The sequence below is a fragment of the Haliotis rubra genome, unplaced genomic scaffold (assembly GCF_003918875.1).
Source record: "Haliotis rubra isolate DU_JTF1 unplaced genomic scaffold, ASM391887v1 Scf122, whole genome shotgun sequence".
In the NCBI taxonomy this organism is placed as follows: domain Eukaryota; kingdom Metazoa; phylum Mollusca; class Gastropoda; order Lepetellida; family Haliotidae; genus Haliotis; species Haliotis rubra.
Window position 1 is genome coordinate 2,041,036 of NW_025765137.1, and position 13,479 is coordinate 2,054,514.

Here is a 13,479-nt window from a genome sequence, read left to right on the forward strand (position 1 = left end):
TAATTTGTGGCTTTTCGCGTGCAACCCGCGAATAAATATATGGATCAAACGGTGTTATTGTAACGTTTCAGGAGGTCTGACGGCGGTTATCTATACTGATACATTGCAGGCAACGTTGATGGTGGGAGGAGCCCTCTACCTGATGGGAGCGGGTAAGTGCTGGGGGTGCGTGCCGGTGCTGGTGTGTGTGTGTGTGTGTGTGCGTGCGTGCGTGCGTGCGTGCGTGTGTGTGTGTGTGTTGGATACAGAGCGATACTAATTAAGGGACCGTTCATAATTTATGGCAATGACACCCCCCTAGTACATGTGTACAAGATTGCTGACCCCCACCCCCTAGAACAATATGGGTCACCCACCTAATATCATCATTTCCACCCACCCCACCCAAGCCATAAAATATGAACGGTCCCTTACTGATTCAAGACACAAACAGTAATCATTGTTCTAGATTAAAGCTGATTTATACATGCTTAGTCCTAACTTGAAGGAAAGTCACAGTACCAGGAGAATGTGTACATGTACTTAACAAGCCATTTGAATGTCCACCCATTATATTTTCAGCTAAACGGAACAGCAGTCAGTTAGTAGGCACGGCGTGATGTTTATGGAAACATAAAGCACGACAAATTGCCCATCAAATGCCAAAGAATCGTTTTATTTGTATCGTATCCGCTGAAACTTATGCAAAGTATTAACGCATTTTATGTATGAATTATCTGAGTCATCTGGGAAAGGGACAGAAAGTGATTCAAATGGTAGGATACGAAGTGTCAAATCCTTTCAATTTATTGGCAAATCTTAACAATCAGTAATAGTATTATTAATCATTTTTTATGGCCTCGTTGAATAAGTTTCTTGAATATTTTTAAACATATTCTCGGTATATTTTCCTATTCTCTACAGAAGACATATAGTATTCCCAAAAGTTATTGAGAAAGTTGTTTCGGCAAATATCTAATACATGTACATTTGTATATAAACTATAGAAGTTTTACTAATGAATGTGTTGAGATATGATTCTCTTACAATCTAAATGTCTTTTCAGTACTTTGTGAGACCTCCTTGCCAATACACGACTAAATGCGCCTAGGTACACTATATACCGATCAAAGTTTGAAGGAAATCGTGTGACAGCGTATCCCAATATTCGACCACTTCTTTCTTAGATCCTCAATGTTTCTAAGTCCTTCTATTATCATTTCTGATATTCTCAACGCTTTTCAATTTTCCCCTACTCACAATCTGACCAAGTCGCCGGCGATCCGTAGTACTGAATTACCTTGGCCTCCCTGACCCTGTCTTGTGCTCAATCCCAACTCCTGACTGAATATTCTTCAAATTTCTGTATACTGTAGACAGAGGAATGTCATGTCTACCAGCTAACTCTTTTGCATTTGTCACAACCCTTTCAAAATCATCTAGAACCAGCTTTCTTTTCCCTTCTGCTGTCAAATCTGCCATGTCAACAAAGGAAGCCATCTGCTGAACCAGGGGAGATAACTATTGGTGTAGTAACGTTCATTCTCAAGCCTACAAGAGTTGCCTCCCATATTGAGTACCTTGCTACATAATGTAACACCTGTTTTAATATTCTATTATCAGCATTAGGAAACATCTCAATAATTTCTAGGAATACTGTATATGAGAGTAAATTCCAAGTGACAAGAGAAACATTCGTGGTTTTTTCAGGAGCATTCTTTTAGTAAACCTAGTATTTGTTAATAGAAAAAGAACGCTAGTTTTACAAATTGAACTTCATGTACAATGCAGGTAGAAAGCATGGTGTATGCTCTTCAAAAATGATATACCTTGACGAACGCATAATCTTTCAGACCACGAGCCAGTATTGCTCGAGATAACGTTCAACTAGAAGTATACCGTATGTGGGATTTAAAAAAACATATTTCCGAAAGCCGTTTGGTTACATTTTGGAAACTTTAAACCCTCATTTAGCTATCATATGAACTTGTCTCGTGCATGTCTTTCGTCAGGGTTCTATGAAATCGGTGGGTTCTCGGGGCTTCTGGAGAAGTATCCCCAGGCTGTTCCAACCAACGTGAGTGCCATTGTGCCTGGTACCACCTGTCATCATCCAGACAAACAGGCGTTCCGCATGTTGCGTGGGGCAACAGATGACTATATGCCATGGCTCGGCTTCCTTATTGGACAGACACCAGGTTCCATCTGGTACTGGTGTACCGACCAGGTAACTTAGAGGATGGCAGTTCAGACATATACAATATTTCACAGTGTTTTAAAAGGACATGAATTCAGGACGGTTAATGAAAACAGCTGCTTTCTTTCCCGAACGACAACTTCTCGTCGCTCGGGAGGGCATGGGTTGGGGGAAGTCGACTGCCGCGACGTAATTGCGTCGCTGGGGACGCTAGAGACCTGTGTTCGTCGGTTGAAATCGTTTCGACCCGATTATGTTTTTATGGAACAACTGCGTCAGTTAAACCACACTCAGCAATATTCAAGCTATATGGCGACGGTCTGTAAATAATCGAGTCTATACCAGACAATCCAGTGATCAACAGCAAGGGCATCGATCTATGCAATTGGGAAACGATGACATGTGTCAACCAAGTCAGCGAGCCTGTCCACCCGATCCCGTTAGTCGCCTCTTACGACAGGCATCCATGGGTTACTGAAGGTTCATTCTAACCCGGATCTTCACGGTTTAACCAACGTGTTAACGTCTGAGACCTGCCTCACATCAATGTTACTATGAATCAACTTAAGTCGCAGGCTCACCTCCTGGTGGTGCCTTCCACCAGTTCCTTCAGGTTTCAAGTTCCAGCTTTGTGAGATTAATTACATCCCCTGGAACTCGAAGACTTTCGTTTCTGGTAGGCCTTTTCCTCCCACATTAGTGAGTGAGTGAGTTTAGTTTTACGCAGCACTCAGCAATATTCCAGCTATATGGCGGCGGTTCCTCCCACATTAAGATGGTACACCTTGATATATATGAGAGACAATGGGTTTTTTTATGCATTACTTCTGTTACAAGTGACACGTTGACTCGTGAAACATATTTTATATTTTGGAGGAATATTTGGGGCTTAGAAATGCATCGCTTCTGTTACAAGTGACACTGAAACATATTTTATATTTTGGAGGAATATTTGGGGCTTAGGGATGCAAATGATAAGCATGAACGACGTCAATTGACATTATTGCATGACTGTTGCCTAGGTCATCGTTCAGCGCGCCCTGGCGGCCAAAAGCATATCGCATGCTCAGGGGGCCACATTGATGGCGGGCGTCATCAAGGTACTTCCTCTCTTCTTCATGGTGATGCCGGGGATGATCAGCAGGGTTTTGTATCCAGGTGAGCTAACTTAATGCACATTGATTCCCCTGTTCACTTAGCAGAGTTAACCATCGAATACACAACGCCTTTAAGAAAGTGGTCAACTGAGTGAATGAGTGAGTGAGTATGGTTTTATGCCGCTTTAGCAATATTCCAGCAATATCACTGCGGAGGACACCAGAGGCGGGCTTAACACATTATATGCATGTGGAGAATCGAACTCTACCATACTCACTCACTCACTTAGATCGATTCCCTACTGAACACATATTAAAGACTGAAGACAAGGTGGGATTTATGGATGACCTGTTACAACATGGGATATTGACCAGGTAATTTTGTATTTATTCTGTTCTTAATATGGTGGTAGGGTGTCTGTAAGTTGTTCTGCGTTCAATGAAATACCCCTACTGCTATTGGTTGATACAGCCTTTGAAATGTTATCTGTATATGTAGATGATGTTGCTTGCACCAACCCAGACTACTGTATGTCGGTGTGTCAGAGCAGAGCAGGCTGTTCCAACATCGCTTACCCAAGACTGGTCCTGGGGCTTATGCCTAATGGTAAGTTTTACAGTGTTCTAATAGTGTCATGAGAGAGGGGTAAAACTACGTTTATTCAATAAAGATGTTAATGTTGGTTTTCTGATACTTGGTTAAACGTAGTAATTGAATAGGTTTAGAACTGACGTGAGAAGCTGAATGTTCGATAGCATTTACAAATTCGAAAACAAATCAACGTGGTATGCAAAACGTCATCGTCACTACGTGACGTGCTACGTGACACTGCCTGTCTGTACGTGAGGATGTCTCTCCTATTGTCTCCACACAGGTGTCCGAGGACTGATGACGTCTATTTTGTCAGTCTATGCATGACTTTTATCATCTTGTCTCCACACAGGTGTCCGAGGACTGATGACGTCTACCTTGTCAATCTATGCATGACTTTTATCATCTTGTCTCCACACAGGTGCCCGAGGACTAATGACGTCTATCTTGTCAGTCCATGTATGACTTTTATCATCTCGTCTCCACACAGGTGTCCAGGGTCTTTGACGTCTATTTTTCAAAGTCTATGCATGACTTTTATCATCTTGTCTCCACACAGGTGCCCGGTGGCTGATGGCATCTATCTTGTCAGTCTATGCATGACTTTTATCATCTTGTGTCTCCACACAGGTGCCCTGATGGCCTGTCAGATGACGTATCATCTTGTCAGTCTATGCATGACTTTATCATCTTGTCTCCACACAGGTGCCCGGGGGCTGATGACGTCTATCTTGTCAGTCTATGCATGACTTTTATCATCTTGTCTCCACACAGGTGCCCGAGGGCTGATGACGTCTATCTTGTCAGTCTATGCATGACTTTTATCATCTTGTCTCCACACAGGTGCCCGAGGGCTGATGACGTCTATCTTGTCAGTCTATGCATGACTTTTATCATCTTGTCTCCACACAGGTGCCCGGGGGCTGATGACATCATCTTGTCTCCCTTATCTTGTCAGTCTATGCATGACTTTTATCATCTTGTCTCCACACAGGTGCCCGAGGCCTGATGACGTCTATCTTGTCAGTCTATGCATGACTTTTATCATCTTGTCTCCACACAGGTGCCCGGGGGCTGATGACATCTATCTTGTCAGTCTATGCATGACTTTTATCATCTTGTCTCCACACAGGTGCGGGGGTGACGTCTACCTTGTCAATCTATGCATGACTTTTATCATCATCTTGTCCATCTTGTCAGTCATGCATGACTTTATCACAGGTGTCCGAGGCCTGATGACGTCTATCTTGTCAGTCTATGCATGACTTTTATCATCTTGTCTCCACACAGGTGTAAAGGTGACGTCTACCTTGTCAATCTATGCATGACTTTTATCATCTTGTCTCCACACAGGTGTCCGAGGCCTGATGACGTCTATCTTGTCAGTCTATGCATGACTTTTATCATCTTGTCTCCACACAGGTGCCCGGGGCTGATGACGTCTATCTTGTCAGTCTATGCATGACTTTTATCATCTTGTCTCCACACAGGTGCCCGGGGGCTGATGATGGCTGTGATAGTAGCAGCCCTCATGAGTGACCTCGACTCAATCTTCAACAGCGCAAGTACGTTGTTCACCATTGATATATGGAAGCGGATCAGAAAGGCGGCCTCGGTTACAGAACAGATGATTGTTGGCAGGTGCTTGTCCATTTAATATTTTGGATACGATATGTACTTGGCGCTCCCTTTAGGATCAAAACTGAACAATATGGTGACATGTTTGTTGTAAATTTGGTTTTGTGTCAGGTAAAAATATTAACCCAATGCATTCTATATTAACGTAAGTAGGGGATCTGTTGATTCAGATCCCTGACAATAATAGTCAATCTTCAGCCTCTGATTTGTCGGGAAAATGTTGTGCAATAATGTTTGAACGTGTCTACAAGAACACTCCACTTCTCCTTTAGTCTGTGTCACAGTCTCAGATCAGTATTTTCCCTTCCACTCAGCCCATTCTATAAGGCCATAGTCCGGATCCTACACAAAGCAAGCGTTGATTTCCGGGAAGTTCAGGAAGGGAGTCTCCCTTCTCACAGGGTCTTCTTTTCATTGTAAACACATTTTCAAAAACTAACTCAGCTACTCCCACTGATTTCCACGGATTATTCAACTATTTTAAAGCATGGACTGATTGAACCTACTGCGACGATCGATTATAGTTTCTTTCCAGTATACTTACATTGCGTTTCTTTGCTATCTATATGTTCAATTTTCTACAGTTTTGTAGGGGTGGTAGGGTAGCCTCATGGTTAAAGCGTTCGCTAGTCACGCCGAAAACCCGGGTTCGATTTCTTACATGGGTGCAATGTGTGAAGCCCATATCTGGTGTCCCCCGCCGTGATATTACTGGAATATTGCTAAAAGCGGCGTAAAACTAAACTCACTCACTCACAAACGTGGATATGTGTATCATGCCATGTGGCTCATCTGTTCATCTGAATATGACATTCCACTTTCTTGTGTCCTTCGCGTGATATTACTAGAATATTACTTAAAACGGTTTAAAACCACTCACTGTTGTTGTTGCAGGTTGTTCATCGTGGTGATGGTTGCTGTGTCCATAGCGTGGGTTCCTGTCATCAAGGAAACCCAGAGAGGTCAAGTGTTCATCTACATCAACGAGATAACCAACTACTTGGCACCACCCTTCGCCGCTGTGTTTCTACTGGCAGTGCTGGTACCCCGGGTCAACGAAAAGGTTCGGTGTTTCACGATTTAACTGTTGCCGTTTCAGAGTGAGTGAGTGAGTGAGTTGGGTTTTACGCCGCTTTTAGCAATATTCCAGCAATATCACCGCGGGGGACACCAGAAATGGGCTTCACATATTGTGTCCATCTGGGGAACCGAACCCGGGTCTTCGGCGTGACGAACGCTTTAACCACTAGGCTACCCCACCGCCCTATTTCAGAATGAGATGGGTGAGGTGCATTAACATTACAGTGCGACGTGCATGTATTCCTTTTACACTTGTCACTAAGTAGAGTTTATTACATTTTATTGGACATATTTTACCGGTATCCGAGGTTCTACAAAACCACAAAATCATGACGAGATAATTAACGCTTTAGGACCGGACTTGTGTTTGACACAACGATGTTTGTCTGTATTCACTAGTTGATTTACATATCAAAACCAACAATTTGACACCCGTGTGTGCTTCACGAACAGTTTTCAATTGTCGCGAACCCGTAGAAAGTTCAGAATTAAGAAATATAAAGGGACCTATAAATATAAAGATTATCAAATCTTACACCACAGCACACTACACAATGTCATTACTTTACAGGACCTTCATATTCCCTACAGACCCATGAGGTCAATGGTTCCCCGGAGGCCGAAGTTTATAGGTCATAACACCATAGCCCACCCCAGGTGTCATTGCTGTTTAATGGTGGTTTAATGACCACTGCTGTCGCCGTATCATTACAATAACTCATCAATGTAAGAGTTCTGTCCCCTATATGTTTAATAGAAATATTGGGAAAGTGGGGTAGCCTTGTGGTTAAAGTGTTCGCTCGTCACGTCAAAGACCCGGGTTCGATTAGCTGCCTGGGTACAATGTGTGAAGCCCATTTCTGGTGTCCCCCGTGGTAATATTGCTGGAATACTGCTAAAAGCGGCGTAAAACTACACTCACTCACTTCCAAAGAAATTTGTCGAGGAAAGTATTACAGTATTGCCACTTTCATCCTCAAATTCAGTTGGAACAGATGAGCCACAAGGCATGATACACATATCCACGTTTCTGAGTGAGTGAGTTTAGTTTTACGCCGCCTTTACCAATATTCCAGCAATATCACGGCGGGGGACACCAGAAATGGTACCCATTGTACCCATGTAAGAAATCGAACCCGGGTTTTCGGCGTGACTAGCGAACGCTTTAACCATGAGGCTACCCTACCACCCCTACAAAACTGTAGAAAATTGAACATATAGATAATCAAAGAAACGCAATGTAAGTGGGGAATCGAACCCGGGTCTTCAGCGTGACGAACGAACGCTTTAACCACTAAGCTACCCCACAACCCCCACGTTTCTAAACTGTGATGACGCTTATATTTGGTACTGATTTTTGCAGGGAGTGTTCTGGTCTCTGATGTATGCCTTCCTGGTCGGGGTGGTGCGTCTGGTTCTGGTTTTGTCTTTCCAGGGGGAAGGCTACTGTGGAGCGTCATCCACCACGACGATGCCTGCACTTGTGAGGAACATTCACTACATGTACTTCGCCCTGTTCCTCTTCCTGTCCACCGGCCTGATAGCTCTTGTCATCAGCTACTTGACGAAGCCTCCACCAGAGAAATACGTGAGTTCACAGAACTTTTCAACTCTCCCGAACCATTCAAGTAATTTTAATGTTCACCTTTAGCAAAGAATCTCGACTGTGATTTGGCAGTCATCATCAATTCAGAGCATTTACCCTTGTGATGCGTATTCATTAAAATCTTTTTCAAATCTTCATTTTCAAGAGGCCTTGGCATTAAGGACGAACAACATGAACACAGTCAACTAGAAAATTAACGCGATCTTTTACACTGACTAACATCAACATGAACACAATCATCTGGCACATTAACGATGTTTTAACGCCAACTTCAATATGAGCAGTATCAACTGAAACATTAGCAGAAGTTGTAATAACAGCATGAACATGAACACAATCTTCTGGCACATTAACGATGTTTTAACGCCAACTTCAACATGAGCAGTATCAACTGAAACATTAGCAGAAGTTGTAATAACAGCATGAACATGAGCACAATCATCTGGCACGTTAACGGGTGTTTAACTACCACATCAACATGAACACAGTCTTCGTGAACATTAACGGGTCTTTAACTACAACATCAACATGAACACAATCATCTGGAACATTAACGGGTGTTTAACTACAACATCAACATGAACACAATCTTCTGGAACATTAACGGGTCTTTAACTACAACATCAACATGAACACAATCTTCTGGAACATTAACGGGTGTTTAACTACAACATCAACATGAACACAATCATCTGACACATTAACGGGTGTTTAACTACAACATCAACATGAACACAATCTTCTGGAACATTAACGGGTGTTTAACTACAACATCAACATGAACACAATCATCTGGAACATTAACGGGTGTTTAACTACAACATCAACATGAACACAATCTTCTGAAACATTAACGGAAACATTAACGGGTGTTTAACTACAACATCAACATGAACACAATCTTATGGAACATTAACGGGTGTTTAACTACAACATCAACATGAACACAATCATCTGACACATTAACGGGTCTTTAACTACAACATCAACATGAACACAATCTTCTGAAACATTAACGGGTGTTTAACTACAACATCAACATGAACACAATCTTATGGAACATTAACGGGTGTTTAACTACAACATCAACATGAACACAATCATCTGACACATTAACGGGTCTTTAACTACAACATCAACATGAACACAATCTTCTGGAACATTAACGGGTGTTTAACTACAACATCAACATGAACACAATCTTCTGGAACATTAACGGGTGTTTAACTACAACATCAACATGAACACAATCTTCTGGAACATTAACGGGTGTTTAACTACAACATCAACATGAACACAATCTTCTGGAACATTAACGGGTGTTTAACTACAACATCAACATGAACACAATCTTCTGAACATTAACGGGTGTTTAACTACAACATCAACATGAACACAATCTTCTGGAACATTAACGGGTGTTTAACTACAACATCAACATGAACACAATCATCTGGAACATTAACGGGTGTTTAACTACAACATCAACATGAACACAATCTTCTGGAACATTAACGGGTCTTTAACTACAACATCAACATGAACACAATCATTCTGGAACATTAACGGGTCTTTTAACTACAACATCAACATGAACACAATCATCTGGAACATTAACGGGTGTTTAACTACAACATCAACATGAACACAATCTGGAACATTAACGGGGACACATTAATCTGGAACATTAACGGGTGTTTAACTACAACATCAACATGAACACAATCTTCTGGAACATTAACGGGTGTTTAACTACAACATCAACATGAACACATCATGAACACAACTCTGGAACATTAACGGGTGTTTAACTACAACATCAACATGAACACAACGGGTGTTTAACGGGTCTTTAACAACATCAACAACATGAACACAATCTTCTGAACATTAACGGGTGTTTAACTACAACATCAACATGAACACAATCTTCTGGAACATTAACGGGTGTTTAACTACAACATCAACATGAACACAATCTTCTGGAACATTAACGGGTGTTTAACTACAACATCAACATGAACACAATCTTCTGGAACATTAACGGGTGTTTAACTACAACATCAACATGAACACAATCTTCTGGAACATTAACGGGTCTTTTAACTCAACAACATCAACATGAACAACACAATCAATCATCTGGAACATTAACGGGTGTTTAACTACAACATCAACATGAACACAATCTTCTGGAACATTAACGGGTGTTTAACTACAACATCAACATGAACACAATCATCTGAAACATTAACGGGTGTTTAACTACAACATCAACATGAACACAATCTTCTGGAACATTAACGGGTGTTTAACTACAACATCAACATGAACACAATCTGAACACAATCTGGAACATTAACGGGTGTTTAACTACAACATCAACATGAACACAATCTTCTGGAACATTAACGGGTGTTTAACTACAACATCAACATGAACACAATCATCTGGAACATTAACGGGTGTTTAACTACAACATCAACATGAACACAATCATCTGGAACATTAACGGGTTGTTTAACTACAACATCAACATGAACACAATCATCTGGAACATTAACGGGTGTTTAACTACAACATCAACATGAACACAACATCATTACATGAACACAATCATCTGGAACATTAACGGGTGTTTTAACTACAACATCAACATGAACACAATCTTCTGGAACATTAACGGGTGTTTAACTACAACATCAACATGAACACAATCTTCTGGAACATTAACGGTGTTTAACTAACATACAACATCAACATGAACACAATCTTCTGGAACATTAACGGGTGTTTAACTACAACATCAACATGAACACAATCTCTCTGGATCACATTAACAATCTTCTGGGTGTTTAACATGAACACAACAACATCAACATGAACACAATCTTCTGGAACATTAACGGGTGTTTAACTACAACATCAACATGAACACAATCATCTGGAACATAAACGGGTGTTTAACTACTGCATCAACATGAACACAATCTTCTGGAACATTAACGGGTGTTTAACTACAACATCAACATGAACACAATCATCTGGAACATTAACGGGTGTTTAACTACACACATCAACATGAACATCAATCAATCTTCTGGAACATTAACGGGTGTTTAACTACAACATCAACATGAACACAATCTTCAAACATTAACGGGTGTTTAACTACAACATCAACATGAACACAATCTTGGAACATTAACGGGGAACATCAAATGAACACAATCATCTGGAACATTAACGGGTGTTTAACTACAACATCAACAGCATCAACATGAACACAATCTTCTGGAACATTAACGGGTGTTTTAACTACAACATCAACATGAACACAATCATCTGGAACATTAACGGGTGTTTAACTACAACATCAACATGAACACAATCATCTGGAACATTAACGGGTGTTTAACTACAACATCAACATGAACACAATCTTCTGGAACATTAACGGGTGTTTAACTACAACATCAACATGAACACAATCTTCTGGAACATTAACGGGTGTTTAACTACAACACAACATGGAACATTAACATGAACACATGAACAATCTTCTGGAACATTAACGGGTGTTTAACTACAACATCAACATGAACACAATCATCTGAACATTAACGGGTGTTTAACTACAACATCAACATGAACACAATCTTCTGGTAACGGGTTTAACTACAACATCAACATGAACACAATCAATCTTCTGGAACATTAACGGGTGTTTAACTACAACATCAACATGAACACAATCATCTGGAACATTAACGGGTGTTTAACTACAACATCAACATGAACACAATCTTCTGGAACATTAACGGGTGTTTAACTACAACATCAACATGAACACAATCATCTGGAACATTAACGGGTGTTTAACTACAACATCAACATGAACACAATCTTCTGGAACATTAACGGGTGTTTAACTACAACATCAACATGAACACAATCATCTGGAACATTAACGGGTGTTTAACTACAACATCAACATGAACACAATCATCTGGAACATTAACGGGTGTTTAACTACAACATCAACATGAACACAATCATCTGGAAATTCGGGTGTTTAACTACAACATCATGAACACAATCTTCTGGAACATTAACGGGTGTTTAACTACAACATCAACATGAACACAATCTTCTGGAACATTAACGGGTGTTTAACTACAACATCAACATGAACACAATCATCTGGAACATTAACGGGTGTTTAACTACAACATCAACATGAACACAATCTTCTGGAACATTAACGGGTGTTTAACTACAACATCAACATGAACACAATCTTCTCGGGTGTTTAACTACAACATCAACATGGAACATTAACGGGTCTTTAACTACAACATCAACATGAACACAATCTTCTGGAACATTAACGGGTGTTTAACTACAACATCAACATGAACACAATCTTCTGGAACATTAACGGGTGTTACTTTAACCACAACATCAACATGAACACAATCTTCTGGAACATTAACGGGTGTTTAACTACAACATCAACATGAACACAATCTTCTGGAACATTAACGGGTGTTTAACTACAACATCAACATGAACACAATCTTCTGGAACACGGGTGTTTAACTACAACATCAATCAATCATCTGGAACATTAACGGGTGTTTAACTACAACATCAACATGAACACAATCTTCTGGAACATTAACGGGTGTTTAACTACAACATCAACATGAACACAATCTTCTGGAACATTAACGGGTGTTTAACTACAACATCAACATGAACACAATCTTCTGGAACATTAACGGGTCTTTAACTACAACATCAACATGAACACAATCTTCTGGAACATTAACGGGTCTTTTACAACATACAACATCAACATGAACACAATCAATCTTCTGGAACATTAACGGTCTTGTTTAACTACAACATCAACATGAACACACAATCTTCTGGAACATTAACGGGTGTTTAACTACAACATCAACATGAACACAATCATCTGGAACATTAACGGGTGTTTAACTACAACATCAACATGAACACAATCATCTGGAACATTAACGGGTGTTTAACTACAACATCAACATGAACACAATCTTCTGGAACATTAACGGGTGTTTAACTACAACATCAACATGAACACAATCATCTGGAACATTAACGGGTGTTTAACTACAAGCATCAACATGAACACAATCTTCTGGAACATTAACGGGTGTTTAACTACAACATCAACATGAACACAATCTTCTGGAACATTAACGGGTGTTTAACTACAACATCAACATGAACACAATCTTCTGGA

The 13,479-nt window shown here is 40.5% G+C and overlaps 1 protein-coding gene across 1 annotated transcript in view; it reads left to right on the top strand.

The window, feature by feature from the left end:
• Positions 1–13,479, top strand: part of LOC124265891 (sodium/myo-inositol cotransporter-like) — a 35,132-nt gene that overhangs the window by 16,639 nt on the left and 5,014 nt on the right. The window contains exons 7-13 of the mRNA XM_046700745.1: positions 72–152; positions 1,992–2,206; positions 3,199–3,334; positions 3,773–3,880; positions 5,356–5,506; positions 6,398–6,566; positions 7,947–8,171. Of these exons, the coding sequence (XP_046556701.1) occupies positions 72–152; positions 1,992–2,206; positions 3,199–3,334; positions 3,773–3,880; positions 5,356–5,506; positions 6,398–6,566; positions 7,947–8,171 (1,085 nt within the window). The remainder of the gene's footprint in view (positions 1–71; positions 153–1,991; positions 2,207–3,198; positions 3,335–3,772; positions 3,881–5,355; positions 5,507–6,397; positions 6,567–7,946; positions 8,172–13,479) is intronic.